General features: G+C 39.7%; 1 protein-coding gene across 1 annotated transcript in view; it reads left to right on the top strand.

Moving 5' to 3' along the window:
- The first annotated feature begins 2,638 nt into the window (after positions 1-2,638).
- SMCHD1 (structural maintenance of chromosomes flexible hinge domain containing 1) overlaps positions 2,639-26,188 on the top strand; it is a 71,117-nt gene continuing 47,567 nt past the window's right edge. The window contains exons 1-15 of the mRNA XM_057397561.1: positions 2,639-3,012; positions 14,656-14,731; positions 15,189-15,350; positions 16,634-16,716; positions 16,819-16,949; positions 18,840-18,954; positions 19,093-19,212; positions 20,923-21,089; positions 23,207-23,300; positions 23,561-23,771; positions 24,095-24,224; positions 24,325-24,508; positions 25,054-25,251; positions 25,355-25,468; positions 25,911-26,017. Of these exons, the coding sequence (XP_057253544.1) occupies positions 2,833-3,012; positions 14,656-14,731; positions 15,189-15,350; positions 16,634-16,716; positions 16,819-16,949; positions 18,840-18,954; positions 19,093-19,212; positions 20,923-21,089; positions 23,207-23,300; positions 23,561-23,771; positions 24,095-24,224; positions 24,325-24,508; positions 25,054-25,251; positions 25,355-25,468; positions 25,911-26,017 (2,072 nt within the window). The 5' untranslated portion in view covers positions 2,639-2,832. The remainder of the gene's footprint in view (positions 3,013-14,655; positions 14,732-15,188; positions 15,351-16,633; positions 16,717-16,818; positions 16,950-18,839; positions 18,955-19,092; positions 19,213-20,922; positions 21,090-23,206; positions 23,301-23,560; positions 23,772-24,094; positions 24,225-24,324; positions 24,509-25,053; positions 25,252-25,354; positions 25,469-25,910; positions 26,018-26,188) is intronic.

Genomic DNA, 26,188 nt, shown 5'->3' with positions numbered 1-26,188 from the left:
GGGCTGTACACTTTATTCTAGTGAAGACACAGCAATTTTCATTACATGTATAGAAAATATTTACTATCTAAAACTGTCCAGTGCTGGAACTTATCTCATATTCTCCCTTAATACAAAGAAATAGATATTTAAGTTATTCTTTGAATGAAAAAAATTAGACACAGGTAGGACTTAATGATAAATACATTCTCATACACACCTAACGAACACATTCCTGAGCATCATCTGAAATACCAAATGGCAAGATGAACAAATTATTGCTTACTCTACTGCTACTAGTAATTCTGAAAAATATTATCACATCTGACTTTAAATCCAGTAGATCAGCATAAGCAATATTCCTTTTTCCAGCAAAAAAAAGTTCTTGTCTATGAGGACTGAAAGTGATTACTCAGTTGTTAATAGAGCAAAATACTTCACACTGCAGAATCAAAACTTTGCAACTGCAGGCGTTCTTTCAACCATCTTGAAGATAGGCTGAATAATGACGACCAGATTCTCATGCAAGTTAAGTGCCTGCATTTCAGGTGGAACTATCCTTCCCTCCTTGGCATATTAATTTTGAAACTAGATGAAGTAAATCACTTTTTCTTTTCCCCCAAATCAGTTAGCATTCTAAAATTGAAGTGCTCTCTCAGAAGTATAAATATGCTGAAAAACAAAGTTCTGTTTAACGAACTCATAAACTAATGAGGTTTGATGTGCCCTTCCAAATTTCATCAAGTCACTATTTAGAGGGGCTCTGAGTCAGAGACTATATACAAACTCTGAAAAGACTCTTTCTCTCTTAATCTCACGGCACAAACACTCTTTGTTCCCACAAAATGCCACAGTGCTCAGTTCCACCTTTTTTTGTGTGTTCTTAAAGAGTGTAACTGCATGAACCTCAGTTCCTTCATGGAGGCATGTTTTTTTTCTGTTATTCATTTTCACTTTCACTATTTTACAGACCTCCTCTACATGCCAATACAATAATTTCCTTATAAAGATAATTCCTTAAACCAGTCCCAGCTGCACTCTTCCCAGCATTCCCGTTTGTGGCTTTTCCAGACATACTGGACAGAGCACACAGAGCAAGGGCTGTCTTCTTTTACACAGCTTTCTCTTTCATTTCACATTCATATCCTAAGAAGACAACATACACCTTATGTACAGCAGACATCCCTTGAGCACTCCTAAAACAGAGATCAGTGAATATGCAATTTTGTGCCAACAAAGCTTGAAAGTAATTAATTACAACTGGGGATGTATACGTGTGTTTCATAAGCTTTTTAGAGGGCTAAAAGTCGGTGACTAGCTGTATATGTCTTCTAGATCTCAATCTGTACAAGCATTTGTACCAGACAATGAAAATGTCACCCTCAAAGGGCGACTACAGATAATGTTTCCACTTTCAGCATTGATGTATTCCTAGAGCAGAGACTTTTCCCAGAAGCAAGGAAATACAGAGGAAACTCTATAAGTGTTACGCTCAACTGACAGTACTAAAGGTTGTGCATAAGTTCAGCAGGTAAGAACACCCCGCAGCATGAAAGAACTGCAAGTACCACAAGAACACACAAAACTGAGAACACATTCAGTTTCTCTAAGTTAGCCCCATCAGAAGCTGCACTTTCTGGAAATCAAAATCCATAAATTGTAACTAGTGACTTTTTTTCTCCAAGTTAATTTATAAAGTGTATCCCAACTAGGTCCCTCTTGCTTATGATAAAAGGAAGAGCTACCAGTCTACCCTACAACAAATGAAACATAAAAAGATCTTCCTGACAGCTTCCTGACAAGTATGTTTTGCTGAGTCCGTAAAGACCATGGAGACTATGTTTTTTAAAATACTTTAACTGCAGACTTGCAGCTACTCTGTTCCTACTGTTCTTCTATAATGGCACTAAGCAAAAGTCAGTAGGGGTTTGCATATACAAAATAGGAAAAGGGGGAATAGCTTTAAATGGAAAGAGGGTAGATTTAGATTAGACATTGGAAAGAAATTCTTTACTGTGAGGGTGGTGAGACACTGGCACTTCAAGCAACCTGCTCTAGTGGAAGGCTCCCTGGCCATGGCAAGGGGCTGGAACTAGATGACCTTTAAGGTCCCTTCCAACCCAAACCATTCTGTGACTCAATGACACACAAACCCCAAGAACTTTGTATAAAAGTCTGAATTAAGTTTTAATTGAAATTTGATTTTTAAGACTGAAGAGAACACACCAACTCATTCCCTCGGAGGAGGAAAGCGTTTCAAGCATTAAAACCAGCAAACAACAGCTTATGGACCACGACTGGCGGGGGACGAACTACCACTTCGCGCCTCAGACCGAAGCCTGACTCCACCTCAGGACCGGCCTCTCCGTTCCACCGCCACCGCTGGCGGCAGAGCGCGCTCGCTGCCCGGGCCCGGCCGAGGCGCGAGGTGTCCGCCAGGGGGCCCTCGCCGCCCAGGTAGCACGCGGAACAGCCGCTAGGCGGCGGCCTCGGAACCGTTAAGCGCGGGCGCAGCGGCCAGGCGCAGTACGCTGCTCCACCGCCAGGGCGTCGGCACGCCGCCCGCTTCTGCCCCGCTATGGCGGAGAGCGTAGAGCGTGAACCCATTCCGGAGTAGCGGCGCTAAGTACCGCTTCCGGTTCCGTGTCGCTCCCCGGCCGCCTATCCGTATCGCCGCTCCTCCCCTTCCAGGCCTCTGCTCCGGCCTTTCGCCTGGCTTCTTCTGGTTCCCCGGCTGGGGCTTCCATGCGTGCGACGGTCGGCGCCAGGAGGGGGAGCTCGCGGACCGATTGTTAGGTACCGCCGTTGCCGCCATCGCAGCCGGGCGGTTTCCGTCTCCTCGCCTTCCCCAACATGGCAGCGGCGGCGGGAGGCTGCCGCGGAACTCGCAGGCCGGTGCTGCTGACGCCCCGCGGCAACGGGGACCGCACCGTGTTTCTCTTCGACCGGCGCCAGGAGCAGGCGGACCCGGACGAGAAAGTGCTCAACTACGGCAAGGACAACTACCGGGGCTTTCGTAGCGCCGTCCGCCAGGTGCTGGGGACAGGCAGGGAGGGCGGGAGAGCGGCGGCGAGGGGCACAGCCGCCCCGTTAACGCTGCCCTGGCGGCGGGGTCAGGAGCGGACGAGCAGCGCGGGACGTGGGGAGTGAGGGCTGCCGGCATGTGCCGCAGCCCCACGTGTCGAGGGAAGACGCGAGGGGGGCCAGTCTCGGCGGCACGCTCCCATCCCGGGGTCGTTGCGCTGGCTGGGGGAGGAGGGAACGCGCCTCCGCCACCCGGCCTGGGGCGCTCGGGTCACCGCGCTGCTTTCTCCCATCAAACTTTCCTGCCGGGCCGGGCGGGCGTCGAGGGTGGACCGCGCCCGCGCTCCTGACGGCAGCGGGCACCGTCCCGGCCGGCTGTAGGGCGGCTGGCTGTGCGGTGCAGAGCTGCTCCGCGGGAGCAGCCCCTGGTGGCGGGCGGGAGGGGAGCGGCGGCGCAGGAGCTCCCCCACGCGGGGAAGCGGCGGCGGTGCGGGGCGGCGAGCCGGATGGCCGGGCTGTCGGAGCGCCGGAGCTTGTGCAGTTCAAGGTGCGGGCGGGAAGCGCCGGTCGTTTCCTGGTTTGAGTCCTGTAGCTGCCCCTCGGAAGCCCGAAGGGGTGGCTGTCGGTCGGACGGTTCACCTGGCTGGGTCTTGGCTGTCTCGATGTCCTTTCGGTTTCGTTTCATTATGCAAAGCGAGAACTTACGCTGTCTTCAGACCTCTGGGAGGTGGCGATTTCTGTCTGCCTACGAGCTGTTTACTTCAGTTTGCTAGTGATACCAGAAGGCGTCACCCACTTTCTGTCGTGGTTTCTTTTTCTGAAGGAGCAATAAATGCCATAAAACCTGTTAGCTGCCTGCACATGTTTTATGTTGAGGAAAATAAGCTGTAAATTGCACACTAATTTAGTCTGATAGCATATTCTGTTTTAGTTTCCTTATCCAGTTTTATTTGCACTTTGTTCTCCAGCATATAAACTCTTGGGGAATATTGCTTTGTTTGTCCTGTGTCTGGGTAATGTTTAATGTTTTCCTACTGAGATGGAAGCGCCGAGTTATCAAGGTTAGCAGGAGTAGCTGTTACGCATGACTATCTCCTCCTTGCACGGTCCTTCTGCCTCAGTGGTCTCTCACTTCAGTGTTCGAAATGGAATGTACTTTATTAGATGTACTGAATCTGTACTGCCGCTACTTCAGGTGCTGCAACTCAGCAGTAATTTGGCTGTGGAGTGTTAGCACATCCCTTGATCTCATCAGTGCCCCTAAAGTTCAGAAGGCTAGAAGAAACAAGCAAGTGAATGGACTACAGAAATGTGTAACATATCGTAACATTCAGAGAAGTTAGTGGGATGGGTTCATGGCCTTCTAATAGCCAACTTCCTCTTTAGCGAAGCATCATCATACCTCCTAGGAGTAATCTATGAACCAACTTCCTCTTTAATGGAGCATCATTATAGGGGTTCATACCTCATGTGAATAACAGTGAGTATTCTGTGATTTCCTTCAAGAGTTGTCTTAATGGATCCCATTTCAATTGTACCTACTGGATGGATCACAAGGATACTTCATATTTTCAGTATTCAGAGCAAATATGTTGATGATTAACCCATCTTTGTTTCTTAACTTTGGTAATTAATTGTTTGACAGAGGTTAACACTAATTTTCAATTTGTTACAGTCAAGGAAGTCTTAGTTTTCATGGCTTTTTATTATATATGTGCATGCTCCAGCGAATTCTGTTTCCATGTGTCCTCACAGTGCTCATTACTTCACAGAGCTTTTGGCATATTTGCAACGTAGTACAGAAATAAGCCATCATCACAAGATGTGATGTATGCTGAGTGCAAACAGCCTCAGGGGGTTCTTAAATGTATTGACATTATGAAGTTGCTACTTCAGCACCATTAGGCAGACCGCTCAGATATGCAACGTAGCATATGAAAAGTCTGGTGCTACACAGCAGAACTTGCTGTGTTTGGATTTGGTGCCTGTGAAAGTAAAATCATCAAGTATGGTTTCTTACCACATCTTACCACTTGCTGTGTTTGGATTTGGTGCCTGTGAAAGTAAAATCATCAAGTATGGTTTCTTACCACTTCAACACCATAATCCTTATCAGCAGTCTTGGTGGTTCTTTTGGGGTATTAAGGGTAATAGAGTTAGTGCTCTTAACAAACTTGTGTAGAAAGAACCTCAAATGATCCTTCTCTTACATAAAGGCCTTCTCCAATGCATTGACTGTCTGCAAGTTAGTCAGAGATGCCTCTGTCACAACTAATTTTAGTGTGATGACTCTTCACACCTTGGAGATTTCTTTATCTTACATATGGTATATCTAACTCTGAAAGCGGGCTAAAACAGATGGTTTGATGTGACCAGTAAATGCTGCTCCAGTGAAAGCTGCACAGGCTGGGGTCCAGGAAGTTTGATGTCACATGTCTTCTACACCAACAGTGTACAGATTCTCATTAGGCTTCTGGTAGAGATTTCTGGCATCTCAGTGCCTCTGGGAGCTTTGTGCATTGTTTGTGTTTCCATGAGTGTTGTACTCCAAAGTGCCAGATTTCTGGCATCTTGAAAGTTGTGACTACTTTCAGGAATAAGGTGAAGGACAGGCTTTCCCCAGTACATGGTGCTGAAAACATGTCAGGGAAGTAATGAAAGTTCTGAAAGATTTGTTTGATAAGCTAGTTTCGAATTGTTGAGACTAAGATGAGATGGAATTTTGCATTCAATTCTCTCCAGTTAAAGCTATTAGAGTGCGTGATTAGGTAAACATCACGTACCTAGCCGTGCTGTTTTCATGGGTATCCTGTACAGTGGCTCAATCTCAGCACAGGCTCAGCTTTAAAATGACTTCCATTGGCAGTTTGTTGTGTGAATGAATGATTCAAACTTAAACGAGTTCAAACTTAAAATGATTTGAACTTATATGGTTTAAAACTTAAACAGGGAAAATTTAGATTGGATATAAGGAAGAAGTTCTTTACTGAGTGTGGTGAGGCACTGGAATGGGTTGCCCAGGGAAGTTGTGAATGATCCATCCCTCATGGTATTCAAGGCCAGGTTGGACAGAGCCTTGGGTCACATGGTTTAGTATGAGATGTCCCTGCCCATGGCAAGGGGGCTAGAACTAGATGATCATAAGGTCCTTTACAACCCTAACTATTCTATGATTCTGTGATTCTGCTGTAGCAGCTAAGGCACACATACATTTCCCAGTCTGCCAGCTGGGCTGTGGGGGTGGTAATGTCTGACAAGGGTACCAGAAATATTAAGCCGTTGGAACTATTTCTGCTGTGCACATCTTCCTGTAGTAAAAGAGAATTCCTCTGGATATAACTGGGTACGTAGGAGTCAAAGGAGATTGTAAATTCTGAAACTGAAATTAAACCTGATTGTAGTATTTGCTGATTCAGAGTTGAAAATACTTGAATACCTGAAGGTCTGGTCTTGGGCTACTACTTCTGGGACTTATGTTTTTTTTTTCATAATGCAGAGTGAAGGTGAGCATCTTCCTCTTTGTGTAGCAAAACAACTGATTCTTGAGACAAGAGGTTTGGCTACTCAAGAGGTCAGTTTAGGAGAGGATCCATGTTTTCTCTATTAAAAAACAAAAAAAAAAATTGTCCATTATTATTAAAACTTTCTTAATTTTTGAAACTTTTGAGTTTTGAGTTTTTTGAAGCAAATATTTGATGACACTTTTTTTTTTTTTTACTGTCCCTTAGCAACAAGTTAACACCTGACAGTGTGGTTGGATGTGGCTTTATAAACTTACGAATCAGCTTCTAGTTCTGAATGTGTGTAAGGGAAAAGATTAAAAGATTTTAATTTTTATTTTAAAAGAAGCTGGAGCAGATATAGTCTTCATTTTCTTCCTTGCAGTGATCAATTATAAAGCAGAAGCATCTTAATTAAAAATTATCTGTCAGCTTGATTATTCCACTTGAGCGCTATGGAACATATGTGGAACAGTCATGTAATTTCAGTCCCCAGAACCATGAAATCATAAGGTGAATAAGTAAATTAAATACGGAATTTCATTTCTTCTTAGGTTAGGGATAGGCTTGACAGGTTTAACACCCATAAATCCATTGGCCTTGATGGGATGCACCCATGGGTGCTGAAGGAATTGTCAGATGTTGTTGCTCTGCCACTCTCAATCACCTTTGAAAAACCATGGAGAATGGGAGAGGTGCCCAGTGGTTGGAGGAAGACCAGTGTTACTTCCATCTTCAAAAAGGGCAAGACAGAGGACTTGGGAAGCTACCAGTTAGTCTGCTTCACCTCCATCCCTGGAAAGGTGATGGAGCAGGTCATTCTGGAGGTCATCACCAAGCATGTAGAAGAGATGAAGGTCATCAGGATTAGTCAGCATGAGTTCACCAAAGGTAAATCTTATGTGATCAATCTGATAGCTTTCTATGATGACATGGCAGGATGGGTTGATGAGGAGAAAGCAGTGGATGTTATCTACCTTGACTTCAGCAAGGCTTTTAATACTATCTCCCTATATAACATCCTTGTGGGTAAGCTTAGGAAATGTGGGTTAGGTGAATGGACAGTGAGGTAGATCAAAAGCTGGATGAATGGCAGAGCTCAGAGGGTCATGATCTGCAGAGTAGTATCCAGTTTGAGGCCTTTAGTCAGTGATGTTCCCCAGAGATCAATACTGCATTCAGTCTTATTCAATTTCTTTATCAGTGACCTGGATGAAGGGCTTGAGTGTACCCTCAGCAAGTTTGCTGATGATGGGAAGCTGGAGGAGTGGCTGATACACCAGGAGGCTGCCCTGCCATTCAGTGGGACATTGATAGGCTGGGAAATCGGGCGGAGAGAATCCTAATGAGGTTCAACAAGGACAAGTGTAGGGTACTTCATCTGGGGAGGAAGCACCCCAAATACTAGTGCAGGTTGGAGTCTGAGCTACTGGAGAGCAGTTCAGCTGAGAAGGATCTGGGAGTCCCAGTGGATGAGAAGTTGACTATGAGCCAGGAGGGCCAATAGTATCCTGGGGTGCGTTGGGAGGAGTGTGGCCAGCACATCAAGTGAGGTGATCCTCCCTCTCTACTGACCCTGGTAAGTGAGGTTATCCTCCCTGGTACTGGCCTGACATCTGACTTCCTGACATCTGGAGTACTGTGTCCAGTTCCAGGCTCCTCAGTACAAGAAAGACAAGGAGCTACTGGAGAGGGTCCAGCAGAGGACCACAGGGATGATCAGGGGTCTGGAGCATCTCCTCTTATGAGGAGAGGTTGTGGGAGCTGGGCCTGTTAAGTCTAGAGAAGAGAAGACTGAGATTCTATTCATTAATGCATAGAAATATCTCAGAGGATGGTGCCAGACTCTTTTCAGTGGTGCCCAGCGACAGGGCAAGGAGCAATGGCTATAAACTAAAACACAGGAAGTTGCACCTCAACATAACGAAGAACTTCTCTATGTTGGCAGAGCACTGGAACAGGCTGCCCAGGGAGGTTGTGGAGCATCCCTCTCTGGAGACATCTAAAACCCACCTGGATGCATTCCTGTGTCACCTGCTCTAGGTGGCCCTGCCTTGGCAGGGAGGTTGAACTGGATGATCTCCAGAGGACTCTTCCAACCTGAACAATTCTGTGATTCTTGGGAGTACTATTGCATGTACACCTTCCTCTTGTCTTCTCTTAGCTATATGCCCCACTACTTGTCCTGATGTTTAGAGTATAATTGGAAAATACTTACCTGCAATGAGCATAATGGAGCTAAACTTTGTGGGCAGTAGTCATGGATATCTTGCTCATGTTGTCCCAGTACGCAGCGGAGCTGGAGCACTTCAGTTGGTGGCTAAGCTGGCAGGAATCCTTCCAGGCATTTACAGAGAGGTCATGCTGCTTTTAAAGCAGAAAAGTATCTGTGCTGAAAACTGCACAGAAGTTTTGTGATATGCATCAATAAGCTAAGGGACAAAAAGGGCATTTATTAAAAGGGAGTATGAAGAAGAAGCATAGACATGATGGAAACTAAAAAAAGTGTTTGTCTTTGGGAGGGTTTTTTGTGACTATTTACTTACCAAAGCCTAATAAATAACGTATAATGAAATTATTTGTGATTAGTGAAAAAGTATTAGCAACTTCTGCTGTTTATATCATCAGAGGGTAACTCTTAAATGTATTTAAAACGTTTTAAGATGTTGTTCTAATAAATTTGCTCAATAAAAGTACTTCTTAATGATGACATCTATCCACCTTACAATAATTATATTTTTGTACTATAAAACCTATGTTCATTTTCTCATTTTTCAAGATCCTGTGTAATCAGAAACTAAAAATAGATGTATTTTAAAGGTAATAGGCACACACAAACCAGTTCTTCCTTCATTTTTAAAGAAACTGTTGATGCTGTTAAGATATATGAAAAATGCAACAGTGTTACGAGTTTTTTTTTAAAACTGTCATACTGTATTTCAGGCTTTCCTGAAATGCATGTGCTTAGCAACTTTGCCACTGACATTTCAGTGGGAAGAAGGATGCAGTTTGCATACCTTTGTGCGCTTGGGTACTGCCTTACTGTGTGTTGACTTATTGGAAAGATGTGTGGCTTTTAAGTTTGTGCACAAATTTGAGTGCTGTCACGTAGAGTGTATTTGCAGTACTTTAGCTTTAGTTATCCAGGTGTAGCTTCTTAGATGTGACAAAGTATTTTTGCTTTTGAAGAGTGGCTTTTGAAGTCTTGTTACTTTAAAAAGTGGTGTCATACAAAGTATTTTCATCGTGGAAGCTGTATGAAGTCGATGTCCAAATTTTGGTTGATAGCTGCACAAATATTTGCGATTTTGCTATTGGACACAAAGGCTTGTGAAGGTCTGATGAAAGTTACTATATTTGAGTAGACTCTGAGGGAGTCTAGTAATGACAGAATGCTCTTTGCATAAATTCTTTCCACTTGTTAAACCTTGTAAGTCTTGAAATTTTGTCTGAGTTAACTCATTGTTCTGGGCAAGATTTCATAAAATTGTATGTGTGGCTCCTGTAGAAAGCTTCTGTTGTGCAATTTTCCTCTCTTCTCATTCTCTTTTTCTACCAAAACAATGATACAGCTTTAAGATACTGCATAAAATGTTCTATTACTGGATCTTGTGATAGGCAGCAATGTTCTTAGTGTTTCTGTTGAACCATTTGTTCACTTCTTAACACTTTTCACTGTAAATATTTAGAAGTGTATCGGCTGAACTTCTGAAAGTAGTGAAACTTCCAACTAGAACAGAGGACAAGGCACTTCAAGTTCAAGACAGCAAATGCTGTCTTCTGTAATTCACTCTTTAGATAAAGGTAACTTCATCAGTAAAGGATGGTTGGAAAATATTTCAGAACGCTATAGTTCACTGGTGATTCTGTCTGTAGGTTGCATCTAGTGATCATCTGCCCAGAAGACAGGGGCTACTGGGTGTTCTTGTATTTCCATAATATGCAACTCTGCTTTGAGCTCCAAGAAGTGTTTAGAAATAATTTCTTTTTTTTTTTTTTGAATGCAACTGCTTTTCTAGAGACTTTTGGATGCCCTTTCTTTTGGTGTTAAAGGATAATACATGTTTGTGTTCTGATATTGCGAAAGCTCATTCAGATTATGATTAAAGATAATTTTTCTGCTACCATATGGGCTCAGTACCATATCCTCAGCAGCAGTCTGTTATCATGATGACAAGACTAGCTGACCCAATAGTGAACTGGAAAAGCTTATTTGATCGTGACTCTTCTAAGAGTTGCATACAGTTGTTCTCAGTTACTTCCAGCAAGGTCTTTGTCTCCACTTAATCTGTTTATATCTTAAATTTTGTATTTGCTAATTTGTACGAATGACCTTAATAATACCTAGTTGTGTGAATAATTGAAAGAGGTGATACAAATATCTCGGTATCCGTAAGTACTGCTGACACTTCTTGGTTTGAAAATATCTGATTTGAGAATAAAATAATTTTCTATAAATGTGTTTTATAGTTTTATGCATAAAATCATAGATCATAGAATCATAGAATAGTTTGGGTTGGAAAGGACCTTAAGGTCATTCAGTTCCAAGCACCTCCCATGGGTAGGGACACCTCACACTAGACTGTCACCCAAGGCTCTGTCTAACCTGGCCTTGAGCACCACCATGGATGGAGCATTCACAGCTTTCCAGGGCAAACCATTCCAGTGCCTTGCTGCCCTCGCAGTAAAGAACTTCTTCCTTACATCCAATCTAAACTTCCCCCATTTACATTTTAACCTCTTAACCTTTGTCCTACTACAGTCACTAGGACATCGCTACAGTCCCTAATGAAGAGTCCCTCCCCAGTATCCTTGTAGGCCCCCTTCAGATACTGGAAGGCTGCTATGAGGTCTGCATGCAGCCTTCTCTTCTCCAGGCTGAGCAGCCCCAACTTCCTCAGCCTGTCTTCATACGGGAGGTGCTCCAATCCACTGATCATCCTCATGGCCCTCCTCTGGACTTGTACCAACAGTTCCATGTCCTTTTTATGTTGAGGACACCAGAACTGCCCACAGTACTCCAAGTGAGGTCTCATGAGAGCAGAGTAGAGGGGCAGGATCACCTCCTTCGACCTGCTGGTCATGCTCCTTTTGATGAAGCCCAGGATACGGTTGGCTTTCTGGGCTGCAAGCGCACACTGGAGCCAGCTCATGTTCATTTTCTCATCAACCAGCACCCCGAAGTCCTTCTCTGCAGGGCTGCTCTGAATCTCTTCTCTGCCCAATCTGTAGCTGTGCCTGGGATTGCTCCGACCCAGGTGTAGGACCTCGCACTTGTTATGGTTAAACTTCATAAGGTTGGCATCAGCCCACCTCACAAGCATGTCAAGGTCCCTCTGGATGGCATTCCTTCCCTCCAGGGTATCAACCGAACCACACAGCTTGGTGTCATCAGCAAACTTGCTGAGGGCGCACTCAATCCCACTGTCCATGTCAGCGACAAAGATGTTGAACAAGATCAGTACCAATACCCATCCCTGAGGGACACCACTCGTTGCTGGTCTCCATGCGAGCATTGAGCTATCCAGCCAATTCTTTTTCCAGGTGGTGGTCCATCCATCAAGTATGTGTCTCTCCAATTTAGAGACAATGATGTTGTGGGACATGACGTGAAAGTGGTATTTTCAAACTGAAACATTTTCTAAGTTTGCCAACATTTACAAAGGATGCAGCCTCTTAAATTCAGGCATAGACAAGAAAAAGAGTTTATCTGCAGTTAGGACTGCCATACTTGGTCCATGAACGTACTCAGGAACTTATCTCTAAATGACATGGAATGGACCTGCTGCCTGTAGATACCGTAATGATGAGCTCACAAGGGGAAAGGCAGGTGTAGTCTGTGAGGCTGTTGCAGTTGGCTTAGTTAAGGCTCACTCCTGGAATCCAGGATAGAGCTGGAAGGATGAGGCTGCCCCTGCTCAGTTAGCAGGCTGCAGTTGTGTGCAGGCATCCCAACCAAGTTCTTTCTGCCTTTAAAGTAAATGCTGCCCTGTACATAAGGTTTTGAGAGCAGAAGACCTTTCTTGGAGGTAGGGAAAACAGGGAAGCTGTAATTATACCTGGAGGGAAAAGATGCTTATCTGTGCTTTCAAAAGTAAAACTTGAATAGCACAGTAGAAGGTTAGGTTTATAGTATCCAGATTTTTTGCTGCTTATTTTCCTTGCGCTGAGTATTCATTATTTTTTTTTCCTGCATGGGAATGCCATCCAGAGGGACCTTGACCCACTTGTGAGGTGGGCTGATGCCAGCCTTATGAAGTTTAACCATAACAAGTGCAAGGTCCTACACTCTGGTCAGAACAATCCCAGGCACAGCTACAGGTTGGGCAAAGAAGAGATTCATCAAAAGGAGCGTGTCCAGCAGGTTGAAGGAGGTGATCCTGCCCCTCTACTCTGCTCTTGTGAGACCTCACTTGGAGTATTGTGTGCAGTTCTGGTGTCCTCAACATAAAAAGGACATGGAACCGTTGGAACAAGTCCAGAGGAGGGCCATGAGGATGATCAGTGGACTGGAGCACCTCCCGTATGAAGACAGGCTGAGAAAGTTGGGGCTGTTCAGCCTGGAGAAGAGAAGGCTGTGTGGAGACCTCATAGCAGCCTTCCAGTATCTGAAGGGGGCCTACAAGGATGCTGGGGAGGGACTCTTCCTCAGGGACTGTAGTGATAGGACAAGGGGTAACGGGTTAAAACTTAAACAGGGGAAGTTTAGATTGGATATAAGGAAGAAATTCTTGCTGTTAGGGTGGTGAGGCACTGGAATGGGTTCCCCAGAGAAGTTGTGAATGCTCCATCCCTGGCATTGTTCATGACCAGGTTGGACGAGGCCTTGGGTGATATGGTTTAGTATGGGGTGTCCCTGCCCATGGCAGGGGGGTTGGAACTTGATGATCTTAAGGTCCTTTCCAACCCTAACTATTCTATGATTCTGTGATTCTATATAGAAATGCGTGTAATGTGAAAGGCTAAGTTGAAGTGATATGACCGTAGAAGAGTTAAAAAGTAATAATTACTCCAGACCTCTAAGACTGGCCATCAATGTCTTAATGTCATCTTCATTTGTTTCACTTGTACCAGATGCTGTGAGAAACTTAATGATTTTGCTGATGGATACTAACTGTATCTTTAACATAGTTGCAACTAGGGAGAAGGGAACTGAAAGAACGAAAGCAGGCTTCTAACAAAAGCTTAAGCAGTGTTTTAAGAATAATTTTGTGAGTCTGAATGCAGGGGATGGAAAGAAAAGAGGTACAGGAAATGATGAGGGCAAGCTGCTCTGGGAATGCAAGAGCTTCAGGAAAGAATCTGACTGAATGTGCAGAAATCACCTGTAGGAGTCATGACTGCAGGACTGACGGGGTTGTTGGAGTCAAGCAGGATTTGAGTTGGCTTTTAATTTAGTTTCAAAGACCTGGAAAGGCAGGAGAAATACAGGTATTTAGGTTATCATTTTAAGAAAGAGATTAGTGAGGGTGGATGTAGAGGCATATGAGTCTATGTAGAAAACAGGATAGAAAGTCCAAAGCTACAAAAATATGTTCAAAAGTTGGAGGCAGCAATGCAGCCACGATCATTTAAGTTCAGAAGAGTACACTTCAGTGGTTTAATGGTAAAGAATTTTCTAAAAGAAATCTCAATTTTTTTTTTTTTTTTTTCCTTTTTTTTTTTGTTTGTTTGTTAATGTATGATATACTTGAAGAGCAGAAACATTAGTATGTATCCAACATTAAGAAATATTTGGTTGGTTTAATGTCTCAAAAGGGTGTAATTAAATATGGAACACCCTCTAGATCATGACTGTTGCTGTTGTAGTTGCATAGTCTGTAATAGAGCTGTTCAGTCTTGTTTCTCAGCCTTCAAGGTGATTACCGGTAAGACAGTTCCTCCTGCTCAAAATTTTTGTTGCTCATTAGAACGTATTTTAGGGAGGTAAAAATCTGAACTACTTGAGCGCAAACAGTTTTGGCTAAGTTGAGAAAGCAAATGCAGTTAAGTTCTGGAATTAAACTATGTTGTGAATTAATATGGGAAAAATGTTTGGTCACTTCCCAGTAGCTTGTGGCAAAGACCACTAGTTTACTTTGTGGGTTCTATTTATTTGAGTATTTTACGGAGTCCTTAGTTATCATAACTGAATAACCTGCAAATTTTGTAGGCATTTGGCATAGCTGATGATGAAAACTTTGTTATCACCACAACGAGCAGGAAGGAAATTACAGAAGACAACTTCAGTAAGTATCTAAGATAGGAAGATAAATACAGCTGTTTCTTCTATTCATTGCAAAGACTGCATGATGATTGTTTGTGACATGCAATAATTAATTGGAAGCGTAAATCCTATAGTAGTTTGCCAAGAATTGTTACAAAATTGAGTTTCACAAGCAAGATTTTAACAACTACTCATTAGTATGATGACAGTTATACAAGGTGATCTTCAATCTTCTGTCACAAGTTCTGTAAATGGTATGAAAAAATGTCATGTAAATAGCTATTGCCTGAGAAAAACTTGCATTAGTAAGCTTGGAAAAGTGAAAGGATTTTAAATTACATGCTGTTGCTAGGATGCTGAGCAGTCAATGCCTAAGAAAATACAGAGAACACCTGTGGCTAAGCCTGTACTAGCTTTGAGAGCAGAAGTTGCCTGGTGCAGTACTCTTCAATATACTTTGTATTTCATCTTCTCTGCAGGTGAACTTGTTGAAGATGGAATTACTTTATATTTGCTACAGTCAGTTGATCAAATGCTGCTTTTGGCAACCAAGGAGCGAATTGACTTCCTGCCCCACTACGATACCCTTGTCAAAAGTGGCATGTACGAGTACTATGCCAGTGAAGGGCAAAATCCTTTGCGTAAGTACTTGGCAAAATAATCTTGTGTAAATTATGTTTATATGTTGTATTACCCAGAGATTTTGTATCCAGGTCACATCAACCTTCCACAGATGAATATACTGCCTTTTACAATGTGGCTTGAATGTAAAATATAGTAGCATCTTTGATAGGTTTGTGTTCCAGAAGTATTGGAACAGGAGGAAAATAATTGAAACAGGAGAAGAAAAGATTTTGATTATGTCTGTCAATGTCTGTGAGCCTAGATAACAAAGTTTCTTGACAACTTGCTCTAGTTTTGAAGTATTTGAAACTTTTGCTTGGTTCCATCTGGCAGTATCATCAACATAGATTTTCTGTTTTCTCTCCCTGCAAACTCTTGCCCAAAAGCCGAAGCATATTTATTTATGAAACAGAAAAATGATTTAAATGTCAATGTATGTCAGTGTTGTTTTTTGAAGTCTGTTGATTTTTTTAGTATTAAAGCAAACTTTACTACTACTAAGGGAAAAGTAAACTTTCTTACATTTTCCTCTGTCATTACTGCTAAAGCAGCTTTGTTAGGGTGCTTTAAATGATCATTCTCTCTAAAAGAGAGTGAGCAAGTTTCAGGTGTTTGTGAGAAACTTTTTATATGCATTTAAGTCAGTTCTTGGTCTTACCTGTACTCTGAAATAGTTGACATAGGGAAAAGGGTGATTCCTGCTCCAAGTGTACTGCATGTGTTTATATTGCTACCCCAAAAACCTTTAAAATGTTCCAAAAGTTCTGGTACTACTTCTTGTCATAACTCTTCAATCCCAAAGACACACTACAGTGATCAAGATTATGAACAGAATAACCTTTAAATCTACTTCTGTAATGACATTACTGGCATATTTTTTCCTCATGTGCTACTAAATCTCACTCTGAGACCCTAGTAGAGTAATTGTGAAATTCTGCAACACATCCATAATTCACATTTGCAGAACAGCTATATTAGACTGCCTACTTTTGTTTATTATGTACTGGAATTGACTTATTAGAGCAAATAGCAATTTTTAAGCATGTGTAAGTGCACTGCAGCTGATTCTCCTTAGTTAGAACATCTCTTTAGGACATGTGTGCATTGTTTTGGTTTGGTTGTTTCTTTTTTAAGTCAAGATGTGATATAATTTTGATAGTTCTGATAGTGCTTAGCTCTTGTCTGTATTTTGGGAATTGCTCAAAAGAAACTAAGAAACTGCTCTGTGTGTGCCTGTTTTCTGAGTGCTGTCTTTTGAGAACAAGATTTTCATAGGTTTATTTTTCTTCAATTTCTTTAGCATTTGCCCTTGCTGAGTTGATTGACAATTCTCTGTCAGCTACATCCCGAAATACTGGTATTCGGAGCATACAGATAAAATTGGTAAGATAGATATATGCTACTTTCTTCGGGTATAGTTTGCATTGTCTTTTCTTTCTGGTGCTCCTTGGTTTTTGTTTATTGTTTCTTTTCCCCTCAATACAGTTATTTGATGAATCCCAAGGAAAATCAGCTGTTGCTGTGATTGATAATGGAAGAGGAATGACTTCTAAACAGCTTAACAACTGGGCTGTGTATAGGTTGTCAAAGTTTACAAGGCAAGGTGACTTCGAAAGGTTAGAAAGTTTTGATCATTTTTACAGCAACTAGCAAACTGTGAAGGTTCACAGAATATAATTTTTAAGATGCATCTCTGTAACAACAGCTAAAATCTGTCATTCTGTGATTACAAATAAATAGACACTTTTTGTATGTAGGAAATAGAGAAGCTTCATAACACAAAACCACTCTTATGATACTGCGAGAATGTTTGGGTTTTTTTTATTCTTGTCGCTTTTTCTACGCTGTCTTTGACTTGCCTACATACGCTTACGCACATTCTATGTTCTGCAGAGGTTTTTTATAGTGTATTCATTTATTACCTGAAAGCCTTTTAGTAGTTCATTAAGTAATGCATTTAATGTCTGTTATGCTACTAGACTAATGGATACAGAGATTTTGTTCAGGGTTTTTTTTGTTCATTTGGGGTTGTGGTTTTGGTGGTTTTTGTTTTGTTTTGTATCTTAGTTGTATATCGTTTAATGTAATATTATACCTGAAGATGACTAATTTTTGAAGGAGTTCTTTTGAAATGGTCTGCATTTAAAGAAGAAAGTGGAGGTTTATGGTGGGTTTTGCTACCTAGACGAATTAATTTTACAGTTTTGAATCTGTTCTCAAGAGATCTTCCATCTGCACAGCCAGGTTTAACCTTAGTGTACAAAATTCCAGAAAAGCAGTTCTGTACAGTTCTTGAGCTTTAGTCACTGTTTTAAATACTTTAAATCTAGGACAGTCAATGTCAAGATGAGGATCACAGCCTAGACACATATGCATGTAACTAATTTGTCTATGAGAAACTAGAGTAAAAAGTAATGGGGCAAAGGAACGTGGTAATATAGCTGAGGAGGGGCTTTTTGCGTTGGAAGCATCCTCAAATAGAATCACTAATAGCTATCAAACAACTGGAGATAATGGCATAAATAGTGATCCTGAGTCATCTAGTCATTTGTAAAAAAAAATCAGAGCTTTTTTAAATTGCTGTAGGTGAATTTAGTAACAGTAAAAATGTATAGTATTTTTAAGCTACAGGTTTAAACAGTGGGTTGATACCATTATTGGGAGCATAGCTGTAAGTTATACCAGGATACCATCTACACCTTGTTTTCATTTGGGACTGTTACAATTTAAAAACAGATGTTTTTCCTACTGTTTGCTTAAACTAGGTAAGACTGTTTGTCTGTCAAAGCTGACTTAAAAGACATGGGATTTAATTGCTGATGGCATATGTAGTCTTTCCAATAATGGTTGGCATTATTTCCCATTTTGGCTCAGAAGTATTTCTGTGAAAGGATGATGTTAGAAAGATGAGCTTTCTGTTTTGTAAACCATTTTCTTTTGCAGCAGCTTTGCATTATCTCATCATGGTCAAAGGGAGAGCATTGAGGGATTTGCCTTTTTACCTTCTACTATTAAAACTCTGCATAATTACTGTAGTTGTCACACAGACCTGTTGACTATGCCCCTGTTGCAGAGTTGTCACTGGAAAACAGTTTTCGTAGTAATAGTTTATTTTTCTGTCAAATTCTACCTGCCATATATTTTCCTCTCTTTCATCTGAACTTCAGTGTAAAAAGAGTGTACGTAGATAGTAATAAGCAAAAGAGTCAGATGAAAAAGTTGAACTTGTATGACTGAGTAAGATCTGGTTTGGTAGAAAGACAGAAGTGTCTCATAAGATAACTCGGGAAAAGAGTTTGTCAGTCACCATCCTTTTAAAAAGAACACATCAAGAATTTTAGGCACATATGTTTAAGTGTTGCAATTATAATAGGTCTAACATGAAGGTTTTTTTAACAAAGTGACTATAAGAAAAAAATTAATACAAGCTGTTTAAATCAGAAGTTTATTTTTTTTTTAATTACTTTTGTTTTGAGAAAATGTATTAAAGGCACTTTTACTCTCAGTGATCATTCAGGTTATGTGCGCCCTTTACCAGTGCCTCGTAGTTTGAATAGTGACATCTCGTATTTTGGAGTTGGAGGAAAGCAAGCAGTGTTTTTCATTGGACAGTGTGCCAGAGTAAGTAAATGTCAATCTTCATTTTAAAACATTTTTACATGATCATACTATCCTAGCTTTTAATCACAGACTTAAACTATTTTATGTTAACTTTAAATCTTATTTTGATTTTAAATACTGTTTCTTTAATACAATCAGATGATAAGCAAACCTGCAGAGTCTCAGGATGTTCATGAACTTGTCCTTTCTAAAGAGGATTTTGAAAAGAAGGAGAAAAACAAAGAAGCTATATATAGCGGGTACATTCAAAACAGAAAGGTAAATAGCTTTCCTACTTTCTCTTTTTTAATTGAAAACATTTCCCAGGTTAACATGGTTTCATTTTGTAACATTCTTGTACTACCTGTCTAGGGGTATCTTTGTCTTACTGAATCATTTTACATGCAAATGTAAAGTACAAAAGTAAGCAATAGGAAACTTGAGTAAACTATATCATAAGGCTTTATTTGTATGTGATTCTTTTTTCAGTTTGAAGGACAGAAATGCCATATAATTTGATGTATCAGGTTAAGAAAAATATTTTAAGATACATTCCTAACAACAGGAGCTGTTTTCTCATGTGTGAAACCTAAAGAAAAATGTCTGTTCTGTGAATTAGTAAAGAATAAATTAGAGAAACAAACTGTGCTTATGTAGAAGAACTAACTGGCATATTGGAGAAAGTCCAGCCAGATCAACAAAACCCAGTTGTTTCACAAAATTTCACTCACTTTGTAAAAGAAATGAACTGTTTAGTTTAAACAAAAATGAACAGTCCTGGTTGTTTTCATGAAGAATAAAAGGTTAAGTGAAAAGCTGTAAGATCAGGAAGAAGACTGAAAAGAACTGTCCTTTGGACATTTTTGAGAAGGAGATAAAGGCAAAGGTACAGCAAAAAGTGCAGATGGGAACGTGAGTGGGTGTTGTGTATGATAAGGTAATCAGACCCTGATTATAGGGCATATCTTGTGGGTAATATCAGTGTTCATGGCTTTTTGTATGGGTGAGAAAGGAACAGGTGGTAAAATAAGGTTTTTATCATGCCAGTCTTAGGTCAGTGACTTGTGACAAAGAGTGAATCATCAGAAATATATGAGTTTTATTTTTAATAATTACAGAGATGGGAAGGTAGAGATGGTAAAGAAGGTAATAGAGATGGGCATAGAGATGGCAGAGAGGGTAACAGATGGGAATAGAGATGGTAGAGAAAGTAACAGAGATGGGAAGGTAGAGTCGCAGAAGTAGAAACTGAAAATAAAAGCAGACAAAATATTGGGTTTTATGTAGAGGGCACAAATGCTTTCCCTCCCCATTTGATATTATAAAAGAAGGATGGGAGATAGAAAAGTAGAAAATAAGCTAACACATTAGCCAGAGGAAACTAGCTGAATGAGGTGCGTAGCTATTACTAAAGAATTCAAGGAAGTGGTGCAATCAATTGTTTGAAAAGATGTGGTAATAATATAAAATGAAAGTTAAGATGACATAGTTTAAAAAGACCTAACCAATTGCATGCGAAGTTCTATTAGAGGTAAAAAATAACTTGTAAATATCCAGGAGGGAAGAGATGATGTGAAGTACTCAAGTAGTAAAATTGAAGTGGAGATAACAAATAGACAACTTGAGTCTAGGAAATTTTTACAAATCATGGAAATAGCCAGGCCATATCAATATGAAATTAAATGTGTGAATTTGTCTCTTTATTATATTGAAAAATGGCCTGCAGTGCACATGGGTATCACACAGTGGCACATTAAACATGATTAAACACATTTCTAGACTGAGCACTTCAAATGCAGTGATGAAAGTGACTTGAAAATGGACTTGATCAAGGGTGTCAGATTCTTAGTTTGTTGATTTTAATTTGTAAGCTTTTATTTCAAGCATTAATCCTTGTATACTTGGCATCATGTGTTCTATATTATTTTCGCTGGTGGGAATTCAGAAATTCAGTTTACATTCCTGCTCTTGTTATTTTACTTTTTGTAGCCATCTGACTCTACTCATATCACAAGTGATGATGAAAGATTTCTTCATAATCTAATATCAGAAGAAAGGGATAAAGAGAGTTTCACAGCGGTTGTCATTACAGGTGTACAGCCAGATCACATGCAGTACTTGAAAAACTACTTTCATCTTTGGACAAGGCAGCTGGCGTAAGTTGGTGATTTTAAAGATTTGATTTAAAAGTAGACTACTAACAAAGTCAGATAATGATGAATTATTTCCGTTTCTTATTTGGCCATTGGATTTATTCCTGTTAAGGCTCTTGATATATATATATTTTGATGCCACAATTAGTCTTCCTAGCTAACTGGTTTTACAGAAACTGAATGGAGGCCCCCCCATCTAAACAGACGTCAGTTTCAATGTCACATTGTTGTTATAATCATATCCAGTTTAATAATAATGTAAAAATTACATCTCTGATTATTAATAATGTGATGTTACTTTATTGATAGCTGCACTCCTACCCTTGATATCTAGTTTTGTTTGTATTTACTGGGCTTGAGTTGGGTTTAGTTTTGGTTTTAAACAACAAAAAAGCTGCTGCTTCATCTCAGTTTAAGACGGAGAACAATATATGATACTGTCCACTCAGTACTAAAGTAGTATCATCCGCGGGCTTGCAGAGCCTGGAGATGTCTGTGGTATCTGTGAATTGTGTGGGATTATCTGTTAAGATCATCTGTCAATGTAAACTGAATTCTGAAGTCATAGCCTAATGTTAAAATCTGGCAAACCATAGACCTTTATTTTCAAGATCTAATTTTACTTTGCTGTTACCTGCAATCTAATAATAATAGATGAGAATTAATGTAAGAATTAGTAATAACTTATTACATGAAATTAATTCAGTGTCACATGTAAGAACTTGTGGCTGAAACCCTTTTTGACCTCATGAAAATACAGGGATACATCTACATTGATAGAGAACTTGGGTCCTTAGGTCTTAGTTATCTAAGATACCTTAGATAACACACACCTAAGAAGGTGGTGAACACCCTCTTAGGTGTGTGTTATTTCATTCCAGCGATCTCTTGAAGGGAAAGAAATGCCTCTATTTGAGATGAAACCCAGATGCAATTACACAAGTATATGCCTTGTAGCTATTACAGTAAAACCAATCAGGTTTAGCTTCCCAGTGATACACAGTCCTGCATCACTACTTCAGTGTAATGGCCTTTTTCTCCTCAAACACCTCCACATACCTTTCTGCCACACCTTGTGCCGTACTTGCATGCCAGTTTTATTCTGCTTTAATGGCCTACAGCACATCCCTCATATTGTTTCATATGCTTTGAAGTGGAGGGAAGGGAGATGAACCCCCAAAATAATTATGTTTTAAGGTCATGGGAGCACCATTTGAAGTCTAGAAGAAATGCAGACAAAGCGCTAAGCAGTTTGGACGTACCAGTCTGCTCTGCTCTGAAGTCCTGTGCCAACGAGACCACGAGGAGCTTTTGTCTGGGAACCAAGATTTCTCCTTGGGGTGCATTCTGTTCACTTCTGGATGTTAGAAGCAAAACAATTATAAACACTTGCTGATGCATGTAACGTCATTCATTTAGTCCCATTGACTTGTGTAATCTCCTTTATCTGAAAATCACCTGTGTTGGGTTTAAGGACTCGCTCTTTGACGTTGGAAGAACTAACTAGGCTGCTGAAAAGTTGAAGTGAATGGATTTAAACTCCTCAGTTTTCTCAAACTTCATATTTCTGTGAAAATAATTAATCTATCTGACCACATAGATTTGGGGAGTTTTTAAATAGGGTATCCTTATTTTTTTATAAATTACTTGTTTGTTAAATGTTTCTGTTATGATTAAATGATCAATACAAAACTGATATTGGAAACAATATGTGGAAAGCTTTTTGGCTTTAGTTCCTTCTCATCTCCAGAGTGCAGAACAAATTGCAGTAGTTTTATTAGTTTGCCCTTTGAGGTAAAGGATCTGTAGCGGTGTAACAGTTATAATTTTTTTTCACTTACATACGTCTTTTTCCAATTTATAATGTTCATAAATTAAAAAAAAATTATCCTAATATGATTCTGCATGAAAGAGATGAGAGTTGAAAGGAGCAAAAAGGGGTCATACCCTTTAGTAAATCTTCTGTACCAGATATACATGTTCTCATGGAGTTGATTTGTAACAATGCAGTGAAGCAGTTGTATTTTAATTAAAATATGGTTTATTTAGATTTTTGAAAGTAATAATGTGCAAATTTTTTAATTTTATTTCCTGAGATTTATTTTCCATTTTTATTTCAGACACATCTATCACTATTATATCCACGGACCAAAAGGAAACGAAACTTATGCTGCAACAAAAGACATAAGCCCTTTCAACAACATTGACATTCAGGTAAGAGCTTATAACGTTATTAGTCAAATTTTTTTTTGACGGCAACTTACTTTATATTGTGCCTGTTTGTCTTTAATCATGCATTTTGAACTACAGCATTTAAAGATATTTATGTAATATATTTTTTGAAAAGTAATACTATTTATCATTGCAGTATAGAAACTAAGTCATTTTGCTAACAGTTAAGATAAATGTCACAAATGCTAATTACTGTAGGTTTTTTGGTCTAAGGAAGATCAACTTGTTTTGTATTTTTCCAGATTTCAATGTTTGAAAAAGGAAAAGTACCGAAGATTGTCAATCTTAGGGAGATCAAAGATGACATGCAGACATTGTATATAAATACTGCAGCAGACAGTTTTGAGTTTAAAGCACATTTTGAAGGAGAAGGTATAGTGGAAGGCATCATCCGATATCATCCCTTCCTGTATGATAAAGAAACATACCCTGATGATCCATGTTTTCCATCAAGTGAGTGATATATTTTGCTGCTCATCAATCCTATAATAGGCAATCCTACTGCTAACTGTTTTAATGAAATAAAAATAGTAATATTCAATCCCTGTTTAAATTTCTTCCTTAACTTTCCTTAGTTTTTCTGCTTGACATTTCTTAAACAGGAAAAAAAATTAATCCTAATATTATATATATCTTAGCTTGATATCAAGTATACTGCTACTCTGCCTCTCTTAATAAGTGTAGATTATTGTTAACTTAGACTATGCTCAGTTTTGATGATAATATTAGGGGGATTAAGAGATTTATTCATGGGGACTGTCTTCTTTTTAATCAAGAATTAAATGATGATGATGATGATGATGAAGAAGATGACTGCATTATAGTAGAAAAGGGTGCCAGAGGAAAAAGGCCTATTTTTGAATGTTTTTGGAATGGAAGGTTAATACCATACACGACTGTGGAAGAGTAAGTGGTAATCTGTTTCTACAATGCAAACTGGTCTGTTTCTGTAATGTAAACCTCTTTATAAAGAAGGGTTTTAATGTCTGTTTTCTTGTGTTTTAAGTTTTGACTGGTGCGCTCCTCCAAAGAAGAGAGGATTGGCACCAATTGAATGCTATAACAGAATTTCTGGTGCATTATTTACGAATGATAAGTTCCAAGTCAGCACAAACAAACTCACTTTCATGGATCTGGAGCTGAAGCTAAAAGATAAGAATACTCTGTTCACAAGAATCTTCAATGGACAGGTAACCATTCCGTTAGGTATTTCTTATTGACAAATTTTAATGCGTATGATATAGCAACCTTTATACACTGGGCATTTGTTTGTGTCACTGATTACCTGGATTCTGAACAATTTTCACTTTGAGCACTTTTACAAGACTTTGTACCACCTACTTCTGTTTTAGTGAGTTTTAGTGAAGACTGAAGTTTTAGTTTCAGTGAGTTTTAGTGAGTACTGAAGTTTAATTTTAGTGAGTACTAAAGCTGACTTACACCTGTAAGAAAAAATAGAATTCAGTCTGTTTCCTTTTGTTTCCTTAAACAGTGACTTCTGTTGTTACATAACAGTTTTTGTGGAAAGACTCTCTTCATATAAGAATCTGGGTGCTGGGGGAAACACTTTCTCTGAAATACAGCTTTCCTAGAATTTCGTAATGCTTCCAAGGAAAATCTGGTTTTGTTTGAGTGCAGTATCGCTGTATTTGTAATTGTTCACGCTTCTGGAGTTGACAGATTTAAATTTTGTAATACATTAACAATATATATTTATTTTGTAATCTATTTATAGGAGCAGCGAATGAAAATTGACAGAGAATTTGCTTTGTGGCTCAAAGACTGTCATGAAAAATATGACAAACAGATAAAATTCACAGTCTTTAAAGGAGTAACTACACGTACTGACTTACCGTCCAAAAGAATGCAGAGCCCTTGGACAACTTATGCTGCAATAGAGTGGGACGGAAAAACATACAAAACCGGACAGCTGGTAAGTTAGTTGTTTTGTAATAGAGCATTTGAACCCTATAAAAGGCAAATACTATGCATTTGATGCAGAAGCAATGTATTTATGTTAATTGTTGTCTTCTCAGGTGAAAACTGTTAAGACTCTTCCAATATTCTATGGAACTATTGAGAAATTTTTTTTGTATGGAGACCATGATGGGGACATATTTGCCACTGGAGGAGAGGTTCAAATTGCTTTGGTAAGACAAATATAAGAAGGATTCACACAGCTAGTGCGGATGGAATCTTTAAACATAATCCTGGGTCAGATGTATTTAAGTGATGGTGAAAATTACTGTGGGGGTTTCTTTTAAGAGTCAGCAGTCTAGAAATAATCAAACTACTCAATTCCATTAGTTTTAGTGTAAATATAGTAAGATTATTAGTCATTATCAATGACCTCTTTTACTTAAATTTGCATATGAAATAGAGTAGCACACTTGGTATCAATCTTAATTCTCACAATTCTTAACCCTTGTGATTTCAGCAAATTTTAGAAGTGTCTTGTGGTGTTACCAGGTAGTTATTTGTTATATTGCATTATGTCTATGCTGGCTTGTTTAGTCCTTTCATAGACAGGTATTTCTTATCTGACATACTATAATTTGGCTGTTTATAACTGTATACGATTTTTTGCTTCAGGAACCTCAGGCATTGTATGCTGAAATGAAGACTATTCCAATCTCAAAGCTTGACAGAACAGTGTCTGAAAAAGCTGTTAAAAAATACATAGAGGATGAAATGGCAAGGTAAGCTCTAAATTGTAATTACTTACTTGTAGTGATCCTAATAACAGTTTTAGTATTTCTTCAGGGAAATGGGAAAGCAGTCAGCTGTTTCAGTAGAAACAAAAAAAAAAATGTGGAACTCAAAATCTGTAAGAAATAGTCTGGTGTCGTCCCCCCAGGAAAATAGCTTCA

The sequence above is a fragment of the Pezoporus wallicus genome, unplaced genomic scaffold (genome assembly GCF_028554395.1).
Source record: "Pezoporus wallicus isolate ANWC-B61680 ecotype Strahan unplaced genomic scaffold, APGP_CSIRO_Pwel_v1 contig_227, whole genome shotgun sequence".
In the NCBI taxonomy this organism is placed as follows: domain Eukaryota; kingdom Metazoa; phylum Chordata; class Aves; order Psittaciformes; family Psittacidae; genus Pezoporus; species Pezoporus wallicus.
Note: the sequence above shows the minus strand (reverse complement) of the source record. Positions and strands in the feature narration are given on the sequence as shown.